Genomic DNA, 20,295 nt, shown 5'->3' with positions numbered 1-20,295 from the left:
ACCTTGCGTGTCATAATGATAGTCCCCACATTTTAATGAAGAAATGGAAAATCTTGATCATTGATCATTTAGTTAGTTTCAGCGAGTTTATGCAAATTTAAAACCGGGTACATGCACTGCAGCTTGCCAAGCTAAAACTTTCCAATCATAATCAAGACACAAATGACAGAAATAACACAGTATGGAGCTGGAGGAACACAGCAGGCCAGGTAGCATCAGAGGAGCAGGAAAGCTGACATTTCGGGTATTGACAGTGATCTGTTGACCTGAAATGGAAAAGAGGACTGAATGGCTATCTTGTACTTCTTAGAAGTTTTATTCAAAGGTTATTATAGGTGAGCCTAGAAGGAACAGGAATTGCTTAGTAAGATATTCAGTAGTGAGATATTCAGATATTCAGTAGTGAGTTACTTTTTCCTGATTTTGTATATGCTCAATGAATGGTAGGCATGGGCAGTTGGATAGCAAATATTCACATTATGTTGGACATTTTTTTTAGGGTTGATTAAGTTCCTGGAACAGCCAGAAATATTCCACTGCCAAACATCAACTGGGAAATCACTGTAATTAAAAATTATCCTGGAAGAACTAACCAGAGATGTGAGAGATGACATTACATTATCAAACAAATCATTCAACAGCCTGTTTGGAAATCCCAGTGAATGAGTTCCTTTAAATACGAGCAAAGTTAAGATTTTTGTAACTTGTCTTAATTACACTTGAGAGATGCTACAGAAGCAGTAAGAAATATTTCACAGAACATGGTTCTGAAATGACATACAGACCATAGAATCCCTATGATGTGGGAGCAGATCATTCAACCCATTGAGGGCACAACGAACATCCAAACAGCATCCCACTCAAACACACCCCCTACCTTCTCCACCCTCAGCATTCATGGGCAATTTAGCATGGCCAACCCACCTAACCTGCGTATCTTTGGACTGTGGGAGGAAACCAACATGGACACAGGGAGAATATGCAAACTCCACACAGACAGTCACCTTAGGCTGGAATTGAGCCCGAGCCCTTGATGCTGTGAGACAGCAGTGCCAATCACTGAGCCAATCAGTTAGAGACAACATTTCTTGTTTCATTGGTGTGCCATTTAGACCTTGTGCCGTACTCAGTTTGTAAAATTCACTTCAGTGTAGCTTCTGCAACAGTTTCTGGATGAATCTAAGCAATGAACTATCAATAAATTCTCTTCCTATATTACTCTCAAGTTGGAGACAGCAAACTTTGCAAACACTCTGCTAGGCAGTCTCCAGTTTCCAGTGAAATTGCAAAGTGCATTAAAAGAACTAGTAACCAATATTAGAATATACCAGGAACAAAAATAGAGGTTGCAGGAAAAGCTCAGCATGTCTGACAGCATCTGTGAAGAAAAATCAGAGTTAATGTTTCGGGTCCAGTGACCCTTCCTCAACCCGTGTTTTTGTTCCCAATTTACAGTATCTTCAGTCCTTTCAGTCTTTATTGGAACATACTAGTCTTATTTTCTACAGAAATTGTGAATTCATCAGGTACCACTAGAGGCCTCATTCAAAAGTTGCCTTTTGTTTTATTTTTGAGGATTATTTGGGGTCAGGAGTGTTGTCTAAAGGTTTGATTAATAGCAACCTTGCAATGATCTCAATCGTCACTGGGCAGAAATAGCACAGTGAGGGTGGAGTTAAGAGAAAGATAGAGAAAACACTTGCGGAGAAGCAAGTGGAGTAGACCAACTAGTATTATGCAATATAGTTCATAGAATAATCTGTGAATAATGTAACAGTAAAGTTAGTCTGGTATGTCTATGATTATTATCAATTGTAGTGTTTCATCTTGATATATGATGAAGTACGCAAGTCTAAAGACATTTCTTGAGGTCACATTCTCTTTAAGTCACTCGTTGGTGTGATTTTGATAACTGACAACTAAAGGAGGAAGAACAGAAGAGTTCCTCAAGGTCCCACAAAAACAACCATTTGGTCCAATAGTAGCCACTGTGTCATTTCTCATTAATCTGCTGCAGCCCACTGGAAAAATGTCAGTGGAGTTTGAACCTGAAAGCAGTTCAAGTGTCCAGGTTCCTGCTTTAGGAGACTTGGGCACCCAGCTGCTATTACCAAGCCTCCAAAGGCAAGGGTCGGTTTCTAACCCATAACTATTAAGCTTTCAGTTCAAAAGAAATAACTTTGTATCAGAAATATTGCCATGTTCTGTCTTCAAGATGATTATACAACACGTTTAGATAAAGATACAGACACATTGACAGCAAATATGCAAGTTAGCTGACACACTCATTCACTCATTATAAACTTTCAGATAAGATTTATTCAGTGGCAGAGCGTTCTTCCTCGTAACTACAATAGCGGCTGACATTGATACAATCTGTTTCCGACTTGTCAATCAGATGAGTGCTTTTCTGTAATGTTGTTCACAGTTATCCCATTGTGTGATTTGGCCAGTGCATTGTATGTACCTTTTCAATAAGGTTCAGACCATTTAGTTTTTAGTTAAAAGATTTTTTTCAACAAGTTTCATGTGAAATTATAAAACATTACTGTCTATTGTCAGCGATCATAGGGAAAGGGTGTAACTGATCTTGTGTCCAAAGAAGGTAACACTTGAGCTGTTGTTTGTTTTTTTTCCCCTTAAGATTGTGTTGTTTTAATTTATGGCGTCATTTCCACTCTGTTCACAGGTACAAACATGATGATTCAGAAACACTGCATGATTTAGTTGTGTTTACAGCTACAGATGGATTTAACACTGCAGATGAGGTGCTGAAAGTAAAGGTAAGGACAAAGAGAATGTGTCAATTAGATTGTAACATATGAGAAGAATTCAACTAAAAGCTTTAGGTAACATTACACAACAATAAGGTGCAGTTTGATCCCTGTGTGAGTATTTTAAAAAAACATAATTAAATCTTTTTTCTCCACACAAGCAATACAATGCCTAAAAATACTGTAGTGAAGGGTCTTGTGAGTTTTAAAGTATTACAAAGTATTAACAGCACAAAAGCAGGCTCATGGCCCACCAAGTCCATGCTATGCTTACATTCCAAACAAACTTCCTCCTGGACTATTTCATCTCACCTCATCAACCCATCCATCTTTGCTTTCATTATGTGCTTGCCTAGCTTCTCATAATTAGACCTTTGCAGTCCATATCAACTACTTGCAGTCATAGTGAGTTTTACATTCTCGCCACATCAAGGTAATGAGGTTTCACCTAAATTCCTTTTTGGATTTATTATGGACCGTCTTATATCTATGATCATAAGGTTGGTTTTCCCCTATAGACCTATCAAAACATTTTAACCTAAATGCATAACAATGTTATAAGAAAAAGCAGAGCAAGGTAGTGGTCATTCTATCTGTACATGAGCTATTCTGCTCTTCTCTGGCCAGGTCAACCCCTAGCCGTGGCACTAAGGGAAGAGGACAGTCCTCCTCTCTATTATCTCATCCGGCAGCAAGTTCAAATCTCTTACCTGGAAACAGGGGACAAACTATGCCTTTTGCAAGGACATTGTCTCAATGATTATGGTCAAGAACTACAATGGGAAGGATCATTTCTGGGTTGCAGCATCTGACGTGATGTGAAACTGGGCTTTAATTATGATTCCAGAACCTTGAAAGCCAAACCATCCCAACAATAGCAGCACTTGAATGAATGGATGGACGGATGAATGATTTATTGACACGTGCATTTCACAGTGAAATACAATAAAATACAGTGAAACATCTTCATTTGTCACTATAATCCAGTGCCATTTTGAGAGTTTAAGAATAATAGATAACTAAAAGATAAAACTTAAAGAGAAGTCCATCTATGGACAAGTTCTGAGCTGGCTCAGGATCACTATTGCCTTGCTAGAGCCAACTAACGGTGAAAGTTGCTGACCCTCAGGTGCCATCTTTCATGATTGGGCTGATTCACCTTCGTCATCACCCTCCTTAGATATTCCAACATTGGAGACAATCACTGCAGTTGATGTTGTTGTGGTGCCATCTTACTGCCAGCAGCGCTGGTTATAGCCAATAGCGAAGTCATTGACCCTCAGGTGCCACTGACACTACCTCTCTGAAGTCGCCTCAGGGCTCAATCCCCTCTGTGATGGGTTCACTCTTGTTTCCACACTAGGCTCGCTCTCTTTTCCATACTGGGCTCAGTCTCTTCCCTGTGCTGAGCTCATTCTCTCCCCTGCACTGGGCTGGTTTTCCTCCCCTATGAGTCTTGCCACTGCCCATGCTGGGAGGATCCAATTCTGTTGTTGCTTCTGCCACACACTCTCAAGAGGGTGGGCCTGCTCTCACCCTGCCCAAGATGCTAGAAAAGAGAAGAAAAAAGAAAATTAGCAAAAGACAAAGAGCAAAGATAAAACAGAAAATAAAAGAAAGCAGACAGACGTGGGTGAACCCTGGACCAAGATCGCGAATGCAGCACTGCTACTCCGTTACCATCTAGGCCAAGTATTTCCATCTCGCTTGCCAGAGATCCCCAAGAAACATCTCAGTTACATAATTAATGAGGTGAAAAGTGGAAGATTACTTTAGAAAATTCATTCGGGTCATGGCAGAGTAAATGCCATGAATCTCACTAGCCACCACAATTTAAGTACAAATGGAAAAACTTAGCTTATTATGCTCTAGATTCCCCAGTTAGGAGAAACTGATATAACCTGTGGCTTTCTGTGTGAATAACAAATATCACCAAGTTGGGCTCTTGTCAAAACATATGTCTTGAAATGTACTTGAAACATTAACTATTTACATGGTTGCTGTACCTCAAATTTGGACACACAATCTAAATTCTATGCTTACTGATATTACTATGTAAACATTTGACTGAACACATTAAAGAGGTATCAAGATACAGAGAGTGACCAAAGGCAAGGCATGCACTTTGCACTGAAATGTCATGTAACACTTGACAACCTATGTCTTAAAAGTACAGGATTGACTGGCCTAGAGTCTATTCCATGATATAAGCGACACATTTTCTTGGGATCCGCTCTGTCATAACCCTGAGATACATCATAATATTTCAATTAAGTCATCTGCCATTCTAAATTCCAGGAATGCAGGCATAGGTTTGCGTGAAGCTGAAATACCTATAGTACTATGAAGGAGTCAGGTAGCTCAGTTATGATGCAGAGTGATGCCAACAGCGTGGGATCAATTCTCACATCAGCTGAGTTTACTTTGAAGGACTCTCCATCTCAAACTGTCTCCTCATCTGAGACATGGTGACCTTCAGGTTAAACCATCACTAGTCATTTCTCAAATGAGAGACAGCAGCCCTAAGTTCTGGTAGGGCTATGGCCCAATTCTGATGAAAGAGTCCACAATTTCAAGTATATAGCAGTGTAAAAGGAAACTTCTAGGGAATAGTGCATTTTTAAGAATTAATGGATGATTGTCAATAGCAGTGAGTGCTGAGTGGTTTGCTGCTATTGAGGGATGTATCTGCACCATTACATTCAGGGAACCTATTCATGCTACAATCTAGAAGCTGTACACCTAACAGAATGAATATTAGGGCTAATTGCTCAGCAGTTGCAATAAATCTTTGATGAGCGCATTTCTTCAAATCAACAAGAGTATGAAATTATGTCCGCACCTTCTGGATTCCTGGTGGACTCCTGGTGGACTCCTGGATAACCCTCTCCTATCATACCCAGTACACTCTCTGCTAATCCCTCCTCAACACCCCAGTATCTACTACCAGCACACTCTATCTATCGTTTCTCTTCCCCCACACCACTGCACCCTTATCCCAGTACCTCTTTAGTTCTGTTCAAAAAAAAGAAAAATATTGCATTTCCTGAAAATCTGAAACAAACGCTGTGAATGCTGGTGAATGTCGCTAGTCCTGCTGGCATCTGTGGAGAGAGAACTGATTTCTCAACTCCGATATGATTCTTCTTCAGAGCCCTTAGCTCTTTACTCACTTGGTTCCCCAACACACTGCCATCCCACAGACTCCAGCTCTCTTGACAGTTCCTCACTAAACCCCTGTCACACAAGTTCTAGTTCCACTGCCAAAAATACGCTGAACAAGGAACAGCGGTCTGTTGTTCAGCCTCTTGAGCCCACTCTATCATTCAATAAGATCTTGGCTGATCTGATTGGAATGTCAAATCCACATTGTTGCCCATCCCTGAATAAAACTAACAAAATGTTACTCCTGGCAGCCTTGGCTCTGCTTGCCTTCCACCCACACTCCTGGCACCTTCCATACCACCAGCTCAGCTTTAGTCATCTATTTGCACGACTGGCTCCTCCCCAGCCCTAAATCAGTTTGCCAATCTCATCTTTGAGGGCCACCAGCAAGTGTATTATCATTGTGAGGCAGCTGGATTTGTGCTTAATGCAAAACTGATGGATCTTTCAACTGACATGCATGGGTACTTCAATTCACTTGGAAAATTCACCTCAATGTGGGCCAATCAGGTTAATACCTGGCTACTCAGTCACCATTGTACAATGATACACAGTGATGCACAAGAAAACCTGAAGAAGAAAGGGCCTATTTCCAGACATGTAGTAATGTTTGAAATCTTATTATTTCAAAATACTTGTTTGTAATACTCTTGTATGTTTTATTACCAACCAAAACTAAAATCAGTGCTGTTCATCTCAATCACTCTTTCTTCTTGAACCATTCATTATGAGCGGATACTTAGGCTCCAGTATTCATGGAGAAGTGAGGAGGATGGAGGGGAATAGGTGGGATGTGGTGATGGGTTACGCCGCCTAGGGGAAAATATAGCAAAGCCATGCACACAATGATCCTACTGAATTTAACAACATTACGTTATTACATTTTTTTTCTTTGTTTCTGGCGCTGCAGCCACCCAACTGCTAGGGGACACTTGAGGATAGTTCCTTCTAATTTTGAGGATGTGGAAGGCTGGAGATTGGGGCCAAGCAGTGAGAAAGAGAGAAGGAATCACAAGAGGAAACATTATCAGAGATTGGATATGGTAGGCCTGCTTCTTACAGCATAGCAAAGAGAAAAGTTATGATTAGCAGAGGGCAAAAACAAAGGTTTCCTTGAATATTATTCCTCCTGGTCTACACGGAGAACTATAAGAGTAGTTGGCAACTCCTGCTTCCCTATTTTACTGCAGGCTTTCCAGTCTCTTTGTGGAGATGAAAGTCTGAATGTTCATGTTTGATATACATTAACTTTTTGATATTTTTTTGAAAGGTTATACCAATCAATGATGAACCTCCAGAGCTACAGCCACATTTGAAATCTGGCCTCCAATGTCCTGAGGGAGAAAAGGTCATCATCACCTCTGAATATCTTTATGCTACAGATATTGACAGTAATGACACAAAGCTGACATATATGATCGCTCGTTCACCATCATATGGACTGTTAAGAAGAAAAGATGTCACGGTTGACAAATTCTCACAACTGGATATCATCCAAGGTTTAATCTCCTATTGGCACACTGGTAGGGATGTTAGAATGTGGTAATATTTTCTTTACTGAGGAAATGGATGTACAGAGCAGCATTCTACTGCTTCATAAAATGAATTGTTTTGGCAGTGTGTAACATTTTCTTCGACAGTCTTTCCAACATTTTATTTTTTTTGACAAAAAAAATTGAAAGAATACAAAGGTAACTTTCTGACACGCATTGAAAGTGCAGCAATGTAGCAAGAGACATTTGGTTGGAAACCTTTGGCCTACCCTAAGCCCACCTTCATTCTCTAGTTTTACCTTTGGGCCAAGCTGCTCAAAGTCCTTACGACTGTCTCTGTGAACTTCAATTACCTGCAACAAATATCAAATTGAAAATGTAGTGAAACACAGAACCATGGCTTTAGGCACCATGTTCATATACTTGGTGAAGTATTTGTTTTATTTGTTTTTGATTACACTTGAACGGTTTTGGAAAAAAATGAATTTTTGATATATTGGGGTTGTTTTGTCATTCATTTTGTTGAGTGTTTAATGTTTGACTTTATTTTTGTTTGCATTTGTGTCCAGTTTTTATTTTAAATTCTATAACTTTTCACATCTTAGCATTTCCAGAAATTTAAGAATTGTTTTTAAGGAAACAGTTCTGTTAAAATGCACGTTTGTTTGAAATTTCCTCTTCACCTCAGAGAAGTACAGAACAACAAGTAGTTGTTGAAAAATACTTAGCAAATATGACAAATCCCAAATTTGAAGCTGTGTTCACCTACTCTGCTACTGCTGTCCAGACAGACAGACACAGCAGAGCCTGCAAGAGACGGTACACCTCTGCCCCAAAGAAAAAGCCCTTTTTTGACACTGCCTTCAATATATCTCTTTCTATAAAGAAACTTCTTCCACATCCTCCTTCAGTTTCTGTATCTAGACCTTTCAATCTACTGGTTTAAGTTCATATCGTAAACAGTCATAGAACATAGAACACTACAGCATAGTACAGGCTCTTCAGCCCATGACGTTGTGCTGACCTATTATCCTACTAAGAGCAATCTACCTTGCATACCCTACATTTTACTATCCTCCATGTGCCTATCCAAGAGTCACTTAAAAAGCTCTAAATTATCTGACAATCACTAGATTATTTAGTTAATCACTAAAATTTGAAAGTTCTTTTTAAGGTTTGACACCAGCATCAAAGAAGTTAACGATAGAGCTTCCCTCCATAAGTGTACTCCATGCAAAGAGCATTGAAGAATATGCTAATGAATAGGATTTATAGACTCAGTATCTGCTAAGTGTGCTTGTGATGCTAGTCTCGATTGAGAATATCAATCTTATAAATATGCCAATCTCTTATTTTGTTCCAGGTGGTGAAATAGGATATAGTCCTTGCACGGATACTGTCACAGTAATTGTATCTGATGCAGAAGCAGGCACAGTGGACAGCTGCTGTTATGATGGATCTCTCCCACCACCAGTGCCGCTTCACGGCTCTCTCCCTTTCTATGACCTTAACATCACTGTGATGCCAGTCAACAATCAACCTCCTACAATTCACATTGGTTAGTCCATGACCATTTACGTACACAGCATTTACATCTCAAAAATAGCTGGCACATTTACATGGAACATGAAACTAACATTGTTATACTCGTTGTGATACTTGAATATTCTCAAGTGATTCAGTGGCTTCCACTTGTATTCCAACTGGAAGTGCATTTCATGTGTTGATGATGTTGCGTGAAAAAGAGCTTCCTGATATCAGTATTAAATTTGCCAGCTAAAACCTACTTCTTTGGCTGTATTTCATTAATGGTTTATTTAACTAATAAAGCCTATTTTTGTCCTTTGTATTGGTTGTGAATGATCAATAGTGGATCGCAACACAGTACGTACTAGCCTGTTTCTACCAGTCAATACAATGACCCTTAAACGATCCACTGCAAGCCACATCCAAGATTTTCTTTTCCTTTTATGTTGAGCTGAATTTTCTCTGGTTCATAGTGCCTAAGTGTAGCATAACTTCTAATCACTGTTCATTACTATGGCCATTTGCTTTTATCAAGTTAGGATGTGCATCACCTCCCATGACCTCTCTGAGATGTTATACCATAAAGCAAGCTCATGTTGTGTTCATTAAATTGGATTCAAAATCACTTGGATATTCTTGATTTCTGTTTGCAAAATTGAAAACATCCATTGCATCAATATTAACATGACTGTTTGCATTTCCATTTTTAACTTTCTATCTACCTCTTCTGATCTGGTGAGTGAAAACTTACCATTGTATTTTTCAGATTAAACAAAGCTGTTATTAGCATCCTTAACTTTGTAATTTTTACATCCCATCAAATCAACTTCATTTTTCTAACAAACAGCATTAATTGCAGATAAATTCCAGTGAAATTACAGTCTTTTACAGAAAACCCACAATGTTGGAAGATGTGACAGTGGTAAGACATATTATTTGATGCTTGGCTTTAATTTGTGCAGCTTGTGTAAGATAAAGGCGGCTTCAAGCTGAACAGCATCTTACAAGTATGTAACTGGTGCTAATGCTAGATCCAAATTTGGGAAATGTTGCATGCCTCGCATGACCTTGCTCAAAACAAAAATGTATCTTATTCCATGTATTTATAGCCAAATAGAGACAGTCTTTAACATCTAGAATGTTATCATAGGTAACTGAATCTAACATATTGATTCAGTTTATTATGAAGATGTGGATTTAACATTGATAGTAAAAATGTGTTATATTAGATAAGTGACCCTAATGAAAGCGAAACCTTTTGAAATCTACATATTATGTTTATCACATCGCGAGGCAGGATGTAAGGATTAGCATGAACAAGGGACTTTGAAATTCCACTCAAGCAGAAAACTGATCAAGGTCACTGGTGACACAACAATCCATCTGCTAGATTGTGTAGTCAGAAGAGATATTAACATACACGGGTAGGTTCAAGTCCACTGCTTTCAAAGTTAAGATTCTGCAAATACTGTTTTACGCCAAACACAGATGCTAGGCCCCAGATGGGAGCTGTGGGCGATCGCCCACATGCAGCTTTTGATTTAGATGGAAAGGTAAAAATGTAAAGTTACATAGGTACTTTATAAATTAAATTATATTGGTGCTTCAGAAATGTTCACAGAATTACAATATTGTGTGAATATAATTAAACTTTATTAGGCAGATTCAGGAATATCAGCTAAATATCTCAACATCATTTTTACTCAATGTGCTCAAATTAAAAGATTTGAAACCAAATTACAAATATTTGCCTCAAACGTAAGAATGTCTGAGTTTTTATAACTCTCTTACCTTTCGTTTAGTCCACCTTCTTTCGTAAAAGTTCTGAGTTATAATCTTGTGAATGATAACAGTAGAACATAATCGACAGAAGTATTGGTGGTCATACTGTCAGCTGCCAAGACCCAAAACTCTGGAATTCTAATTGTTAATATTTCTACTTCAGTCACTTCCTTAAATACTCTCCTTAAAATCTCTCTCTTTGACCAAAGTACTTGGTTGCTTGTCCTTGTCTTCCTTATGTGGCTCCGTGTTAAATTTTGCTTGATAACTCTGCTTTGAGGTTCCTTTTGGATAAAATCAGGTCAGGCTAACAGTGGTTCGTGTACCAGCTCACTAGATGGTGAACTCTCTGCCACAAGTTGCTACTGGGGACTGAGATGAAGATTTTGATGAGGCGGTATACAGGAGAGGATGCGTACAGAGTAGCTACATTGGCTGGCCTGTCAGAGCACCTCCTACCTCTGTAAAGGATTATGGAGGAGTCCTGTTCCAAATGATATTGCCTACATCTTTCCTCTCTGCAGCTTATAGTCTCCCTGCCTGTCATATTCTAGATCCATACGTGCTGCAATTGCAGACTTTCTGTGAACAGTTCACCAAATCCTTTGCCATCCTCCAAAGATGGAGCAAAACACCCTGATAAATCTGGGAATAATCAACATCCTGAAAAGTCCTCCAAGTTAGTTCCTGAAACTTTGCAATGGCAGAATTTATCTAGAGTACCTTAGCAGAAAATTGGTTGCCTACCTTTTTAAAAATGCAACTTCTCTGTCCTTCTTGCATGTTATTTGGTGAGTAATATGCCAGTATCGTCAATGGACTGGCATGGTCCAGGTTTTTAAGTACAGTATTAAATCAACTCACGGCTGTTTAATGTATGTAATGCCACCTCAGAGAGTTCCAGACACAAAGAATGCCTCTGTGAGTGCTTTTCCCATCTAACGTGATGTCATTGGTATGACTTTTGCACCCCCAGCTTACAGTACTCCAGTTGTATTTACACAGTAGTTGGTGTGAAGTATTCAAATAATTCTTGAAATTGTTAGATGCAACCGACTAGAATTGAACTGGATTCAAAACAGCTTCACTGGTACACAACCTGAAAGCTTTGTATCAATGAAAAACTGTGCTTTAGGGGAAGAATTTTACCAAATTCAACAGCAGAAGCCAATGCACAGACAATTAGGACTTATTTTTCACCCCGACGTTCAGGTGCCAAACCCACAGGCAAGTTCAGCCTGATAAACGGCCCACGATCTTGCAATCTTTGTGAGATTATTTGTTATTGCAAAGTCCCTTTTAATCGATTACACAGTTTTCTCTTCATTTGTAGGGGATACATTTGCAGTTGATGAAGCATCGCAAGCCAGTTTGGGATTAGAATTTCTATCTGCCATAGATGAAGACACAATCGCAGAGGAACTAGTCTTTGAGCTGGAGAGTTTACCCCTGTTTGGATATCTAGAGAACACTCTCCCATCACCAGGGTATGAAAAAAGCAATGCTGGAATAAACATAGGTAAAAAAAAAGTCTAATTCCCTAATGATTTCCATAAGACTTAACATTTTACACTTGATAAACACATACACGAAGCAGTGTTTGAATAATTGATAGTTGGGAATACCAATCTGCTTCAGTAATGTCCTTTAGGGAAGAAAATCTGCCGTCCTTGCCTGGTCTGGCTTACGTGCGACTCCAGACTCACAGCAATATGACTGACCCTTAACTGCCCTGTGGGCAATTAGGGATGGGCAATAAAGGCTGGTCTAGCCAGCAGTGCCCACATTTAATGAATAAATAAAAATAATCTCATAATAATTCTAACTGCAATTAACTTTTAATAATTCATTTTGACAATTTACATAAATTTTTAAAATTAATATTGAGATTATTTTCCTTCCTTTTCACGATCTGAAACATAAACGCATTATGGGTGGCTCAATGGTTAGCACTGCTGCCTCACAGTACCAGTGACCCTGGTTCGATTCTACCCTTGGGCAACTGTCTGTGTAATGTTTGCACATTCTCCACATGCCTGCGTGGGTTTCCTCTGGATGCTCCGGTTTTCTCCCACAGTCCAAAGATGTGCAAGTTAGGTGGATTGGCCATGCTAAATTGCCCAAAATATTCAGGGATGTGTAGATTTGGTGGGTCATAGGGGGATGGGTCTGTGTGGGATGCTCTGAGGGTTGGCGTGGACTTGTTGGGCCGGACGGCCTGTACCAACACTATAGCAATTCTATGATCATGTTGATAAACCACAAATACCTTGGTGATTAGTTATCACATTAAAGATAAATTTGCTCTAATTATGCAGTCAAAATGAATGGGCATGGTCTACCTTTTGAAGAAAAACGCCCTTTTATTCCCTTGAACACTTTGCTGCATAATTGCCATGACCTCAAATTTTACCTAAAATTTGTTTCTCTGTGATTTCAACTTCAGGATGTACATTTCATCTTTTTAATACTTGTAGATATCATTGGTTGAATTGGGATCTTACTTTTAAAAGACATCAAGACCTTGCAACAATGTTAAAAGCCTGAAAGTTTCCTGTTGGAATAGGGTGGATGCAACTTCCGCCTGTCAGGTTGCTGCTGAGCTAACTGCTATGCTAACTTTCAGGAGCAGGATCATTAGTGTCAAAGGCTAGGCAATGTTATGTTGCTCCGTATATCTGTCTCATGGATTCTGAAAATCCAGAGTAATATCCATCTTACCCAAGAAGATCACAATAGGGTTACGCAACCACTTGCAAAGTCATCCAATCCCATGAGTCTACCATCTAGAAGAACAAAGGCAACAAGCACATGGAAACACCACCAATGCACATTCACTACCAAAAATTCACAATTCTTTTGCTTGCCACTGAGAAAAAATTCTGCAACCCTCTATATGCTGCTTGGCCTGCTGTGTTCATCCAGCTCCACACTTTGTTAGAACAGCATTGTTGTTGTGTCTATACCATATGGGCTGCAGTAGTTTAAGAAGGTGGGTCACAACCATCTTCTCAAGGCCAGTTAAGAACGCATAATAAATGCTGGTCTTGCCAGCAACATTCACATTCCATGCACATATAAAATAGCCTGTGTTTCATTTTCATTTGCAATTCCAAATTAAGGTCTGGATTTTTGTTGATTTTTAACAATTTGATGTACACTTTCTGCAGTAATATCAAGTAAAATCACTAGTGAAGCTTGAAATGCAAGCTAATAGAAATAAGAAAAGTGGAAACATTAATCATCTTTATATTTAGAATAATGCATATTATTTTTTTAAATGGCATAACATTCGGAGCATGGCTGTTTTATTTCGAAAGAAACAGGTTTTGAATAATGAAACGTTCAAACTTGGAACATATAGGCAAGAATCAACACCCAAATTTAGATTATGCTTTCTTAATATGGTATTGTTAAGCTTTCAATGAAAATTCAATTAAGCTGCAGCCCTGAGACAACCAATACATGATCATAAGCTGCTATTAGCACTGTCATCAAAGTAAATTTTGGAAATATTCATATGACAGGAGATGCATTACAAATACCTTCATGCAAATCTCAAGAGAAATAATCAACAGGTTAAGGAGCATTTTATAATAGTTTCACTTCAAGTAAAGTTATGAAATATTGTGAAATATTTTGCTGCCTTTTATTATTTTAAAGATAAAACACAAATACAAGTTAGTGAAGGAGGACATTGGCATAATTGCACCACTAGACATACTATGGTGTATCTGGTAAAATTATCCTATGTTAGACTAAGTGTATTATCTGGGAGAAGTGAGAAGCCAAGAGTTTCTCAGACTTCTAGATGGAGGAATGTGGCATGAATGTGAATTATTTTGAAAGATTTTTATTTTGTATGTAATTTTAAACCATAGATGTTTGATCCAATCTGTTGGCTTAATAGCTTCCTTCAGTCTGCAGCACCTCAGGGCAGGCTACATCAACTACGTCCAGTGCAGACATAACCAGATGGAGCCCACAGCTGACCATTTTATGGTATCTGTTAGTGATGCTGTACATAAATCTATAGCAGTGCCATTTTATGTCATCATCAACCCAATCAACGATGAAACTCCAGATTTGCAGCTGGGAAACATCACAGTGAGTATGGACAGAGCAAAAAAAAAATTTTTAAAAACCCTTATATTTATTCATAATCTATGTCAAGTAGTTCTGATGTTATTTAATCTTTTATTCTGAATGACAGGCTTTTTTTTCTGTCAATGTTTTAGATCTTGCCGCATGTTCCATCATTCATAACAGAACAATGGCCATTTGGTAGCCATTATTCAGGAAACCAGTCAGTTGTGTCATATTTTGTTTGAATTTGAAGGGTGGAATTTCAAAATACCTATACTCTCCATTATATTGGTTGTGTGTATCACCAATTATTCAAGTGTAAATAAAAGATGACTTTGCAAATTTTTACCCCTATTTATGGTAAAGCACTTTTCCTAATGGATGCCTTATCTTTTCCTAATAGCTCTGTACTTAGAAACAAAACCTGGTTTTATCCTCAGGGTATTTTTGAAGCAAGGCCCCAAGCTTTATTGTTGGGAATACAAGATAAATTAAGACAAAAAAGTGGAGAAGTTGAGCTAAGTCAAAGACTAATTAAATTATTGCAAACCAAAATTTAAAGGAAACAAACTGGAGCAATCATTCTACAAACAATCGAACAGTTAGACACCTGTACGGGCTAAAGGGAATTGCACTTTGCATGAAGACCATTATTTTCACAGAATAAGGGGGAGCCAACATAATAGAATGAAAGCAGACCCTCTCATGATGCGATATTTGACGTCAGCTTTAATTCTAGCTTTGGCAGAAGCCACTCAATATTTTAGATTTGCAGGCGAAGCTCATGTACTTTATGCTTGCTGTCAGACAGGCTCAGACTGGTCCCATCAATTTTTTTGGGATTTCCATGCTTGAGGGATTTTCAAACTTTAATAGCTGTTCAGCAATTGTCCCTCCAACAGATTGCTTGTATTGCTGAGCTGTCAGTCCAGAGAATGTCAGGAGCTTTGTTGTATGTGAACGTGCTGTTTATTGCTGGAGTGACAGCATTCGTGTTGTCTCACTGCCAGTGCCCTTACTATTTCCTGTTAGTGGACTAGAGTTGCTTGAGGTAGTCTTGGAAGGTCATCAGCCATCTCCTTTACGAGACACCTCAGCTGGGTTAGTTCAGACAAAAACACTGGCAAAACAGGCAGTAGGGGAATGAAAGAGTTCTTGGCCGAATTTTGCTTGTATTATTATTTTTCCTGGCAAGTCACAGCAAGGTTTCTGTTGCCATCTTTCATTGCAGAACTTTAGCCAAGAAGCTGCTGAATGGATTGTCACAAATGACTAAGAAGCTGTGATATAGTACGTAAATGGTGGTGAAGGAATGCACTCATAAAGCAGTAGGCGCTCACAGACAGCCTGTCACAAGCACGTGATAATTTGGCCCTTCAAGTCTGCTCCACATTCAATATGGTTGTAGTTGATCTTGGGCATTGACTCCGTTATCCACCCTCTCCTCACACAAGAAAGTAAGAAGTAGGTGCAGGAATAGGACCTTCAGCCCTTATAGCCTGTCCCATCATTCAACATGCATGGTTGATCTGTCCAACTTTTCTTTCATGCCAACTAGTGGTACTGTCAACTTCCTGGTATTTGAAAATTCTATGTATTTCCTTTTTATCCAAATCTGTTGATCCCATGAGAGTTCAAAAATCTGTCTCAAATGTATCCAATGTTGATGTATCCATACCTCTCTCGAGTAGAGAATTCCAAAGATTTATGATTTTGAGTGGAGAAATTTATTTTCATTTCAATTCTAAATGATTCTGAAACTGTTACCCCCCCCCCCCCCACCTTCTAGATTCGCTATCAAGGGAAAACAATGTCACAATATCTACCTGTCAAGCCCCTTTAAAACCTTGAATGTTTGAATGATATTACCTCTCATTCTTCGAAATTCCAGATAATGAAACAAATTTACTCAGCCTCATTTTAAAGGATTATCATCTCATTCCAGAGAACAATCTTGTGTCCCTTTGCTGCACAATTCCACTAAAAGTATATCCTCCCTGAAATGGGGAGGACAAAATTGCATGTGTTATACCAGGTGTGGTCTCACCAGAGGTCCATATAGTTACAGCAAGTCTCTTTTTCTCTCATACTCTAATCCCCTTGCAATAAAGACCAACATGCCACGTGCTGTCCTAGTTGCTGTAACTGTATGCTAACAATTTGTGCTCCTGTAGGAGTGTACTAACATCTCTCAGAACATCAACTTTTACAAGTTTTGGACCTTTAATTTTTTTTTATTCTTATGACCAAAGTGAATAACTTCACACTTCCCCATATTGTACTCTCTGTACCACTTTTTTTTACACACACTTAGGCTGTTTATGTCTCTTTATAGCCACTTTATATCCTCCTCATAACTCTCCTTCTACCCAGCTTTGTATCATCATCATGTGCTCTGAGCATTGCCTTTCTCCTTACTAGTTGCAGCCTCACAACATGAAAATATTTAATTTATCCTTATTCTGTATGATGCTTGTCCATTAACAAATATTCAATCCATTATAATATAACTCACAACTCCATAAGACTTTATCTTGTATATCGTCTCTTTAATGATACCTTAGCAAATGCCTTTGGAAATCTAATATGCTACATTTGCTGTTTGAACTTTATCTACACAACTAGTTTCAGCCTCAGAAAGCTCTAACAAATTTCATAAAACATGATCTAATTAAATTATACTTTTTTAATTGCACTGGTAAGAATTCTTTAATGTATGCCAGTACCTTCCCAATGACTTTAAATGAGGTTAAATAGCCTGTTTCTTTCTTTCCTTTCTTAAACAACAGTGGTATTTTTGCTAATTTCTAATCTACTGAGACCACTCCAGGGAGGGAACATTTGGAAATTGTAACAAGTGTATCTATAATCTCTGTGGCAATTTCTTTTAGAACCCTAGGATGTAAGCCATCAAATCCTGGGATTTGTTGACTTTAGTCCATCGAGTTTCTCCAGTCCTTTTTCCTTGTTGATATTCATTACTTTAATTTCCTCTCTCTCATTAGATTTTGTTATCCTTTATGTATGATATCTAATTTATGTCACCGCAACCTAGGGATCAACATTTACTTCAGCTACCCTGTTCCTTTATGATACTTGTAGAAACTCATACATTCTGTTTTTGTATTCCTCACTAGTTTACTTTGACATCTGATTTTTTTCCACTTTGGTCAATATTTTGGTGGCCCTTTGCTGGTTTCTGAAATACTGCCAATCCTCAGACTTACTACTATTCTTCGCAATATTTTACAAATCTTCTTTTAATCTAGTGCTGTGCTTAACCTCTTTAGTAAAACATAGATAAATCTTTCTTGAATTTTTTCTTTTTGCTGCAAGTTTTGAATTGTTTCTTTAAATGCTTCCAATCTAAACAACCCCCTGGAATGGCAATTCCAAAGATTAACAGTTTTGGATTAAAATATTTAACCTGGTTATATAATAATCACATATATTTTAATCTATTTACCTAATTAGCCTAGGCCATTCTCCTCTCATACTTAGGCAATTTGGTTAGTTTAAGATTCCTGCTTGCAATTGGAGGAAGTCATTTTCAAACTTTGTAAAGAATGCAGTCTTATCTCTTTCTTTCTCTGTGTATCATTTATTATGACATCACTCATTAACTCTGCCTCATTCAACAATACTGGATGCAAAATAACATTATTCGGTGCCAGAATATATTATTCCAGGAAACTACCATTCAAGCATTTGATAAACTCATGTTCCGGACCACCGTTCCTAACTTGATTGTTCCAATGCATATGAAGATTAAAACCCCCTACAAGTGTTAAATTGCTTTTGTTACATGTTACAATAAGTGTTGTGTAATCTTCTAATGGTTTAACAATTGTTATATCAATTCTACTTCCTGATTTTCTATGTTAATGTCCTTTCTTAATAACATCCTTATGTCATTCCTTACTAGGTGTACACCTTTTCCTTTTTCTTCATGCCTGCCTTTTTTAAATGCTGTGTATCCTGGAATCTTTATTTCCCAACTCTCTCTATCTTGTAATCATTTCTTTGCAACAACAATTAGATCTAAACTATGTATCTTTACTTTCACAGTTCATTCTCCTAACTTATTGCAGATGTTCTATGCAATCAGATGAAGTGACATCAATTTATTTTCTCTAGTATTTCCCCTTTTGTTTGACTAATGTGTACTTGTATGCATCAATGACACCTGGATCCTTCTCCTGCCGCTTCAAGTTCCTTTCCAGCTGAGGGTAAATGTCCTTAATCTTAGCAGGCAACAGCTTCTGAGGTGCATGTTTGCAGCTGCTGAGGACACTATCTGGCCCCATTACTACCACGTTTCTACGACAACAATATTCTTTTCACTCTAACAATGAATGGGACAATGACCGGTTTGTTCAAGCACTCTGAAGTCCCTCCTTTCACTTAAATGAACGGCAAGAGTCTTGAAACTAATTGATAATTGTAGAGGCTAAGGGCTTGTCCATTCTGATTTTCTGGGTCCCTACAGCTGCATTGTTCACTTTCACACCCTGCTCCCCTCATCACAGACTCAAAATCAGAAGTTTTTGTTGTAAATGTATTTTTCCTTTAATTGTCCCTGAAAGGCCAGAATTTATTGCATATCCATAATTAACATTGAAATGAGTGGCTTGCTTGGCCATTTCAAAAGGCAATTTATGTTACAGTGGATCTGAATCATATTTAGGCCAAAGCAGGTAAGGATGGCAGATGATGGTCTTATGGTCACCATTACTAACAGAGAAGCAACACAGAATACAACTCAGAATGTCCCAGGAATTGGTGTCCTACATATGCCAGTAGTTGGACAAGGATTTGCATTGACTGGAGTGTGATACAATTGAAGACAGGATGCCTTGATAACATCAATGGTCCTGAACTTCTTCAAGGTGGCTTCACTAAAAGTCTCTAGAAAGATTTCCCAGCCAGCCATCACAAGTGTGTAGATGATCAATTCTGTACTTGCAGGAATCAAGGAGTTTGTGAAGCTCCTGCTAGATGCACAACCAGGACACTGGATTTGGTACAATGGCTGCTTTCCCACAGGGTGAGGTGCTGTAGACTGTATGCATGTGGCCATCAGAGTGCTCTGAAAATTACCTTTACATGGAGCTAATATGTGAGAATGCCAGCCAAATAATCAGCTACCCAAGGAAAGCTCATGTCTTAATTCTCTTCATCAGTTACAGGCCTGGCTACTGTAAGACAAAATCTTCTTCGGTAGGCCTGTTGGCAACAGCAGTTGGAAATCCTCAGACTGGTACCAAGGAGAGCTACAAAGTTGTACTTTCTTCTGCATAAGCCATCATTGAGCAGACAATGAGATGGCTCATAATAAGATTCATATGCCTGGACTGCTCAGATGATGCCTGAAATATGTTTCAGAAAGAACCTCCCACATCATCCTTCGTGTGCTGTACGATGCACCACTTCATTTGCCAAAGTGGAAAGGTCTGTTAAAGAGATTG

The 20,295-nt window shown here is 38.5% G+C and overlaps 1 protein-coding gene across 8 annotated transcripts in view; it reads left to right on the top strand.

Moving 5' to 3' along the window:
* frem1b (Fras1 related extracellular matrix 1b) overlaps positions 1-20,295 on the top strand; it is a 254,064-nt gene that overhangs the window by 153,412 nt on the left and 80,357 nt on the right. For all 8 annotated transcript variants that reach the window (XM_048539869.2, XM_059647910.1, XM_048539868.2 and 5 more), the window contains 5 exons: positions 2,690-2,783; positions 7,210-7,462; positions 8,796-8,990; positions 12,075-12,260; positions 14,652-14,848. In XM_048539869.2, coding sequence (XP_048395826.2) covers positions 2,690-2,783; positions 7,210-7,462; positions 8,796-8,990; positions 12,075-12,260; positions 14,652-14,848 — 925 coding nt within the window. The remainder of the gene's footprint in view (positions 1-2,689; positions 2,784-7,209; positions 7,463-8,795; positions 8,991-12,074; positions 12,261-14,651; positions 14,849-20,295) is intronic.

Source organism: Stegostoma tigrinum, chromosome 8, assembly GCF_030684315.1.
Source record: "Stegostoma tigrinum isolate sSteTig4 chromosome 8, sSteTig4.hap1, whole genome shotgun sequence".
NCBI lineage: Eukaryota > Metazoa > Chordata > Chondrichthyes > Orectolobiformes > Stegostomatidae > Stegostoma > Stegostoma tigrinum.
The sequence above is the reverse complement of the archived record's forward strand: the minus strand, read 5'-3'. Positions and strand labels throughout refer to the sequence as shown.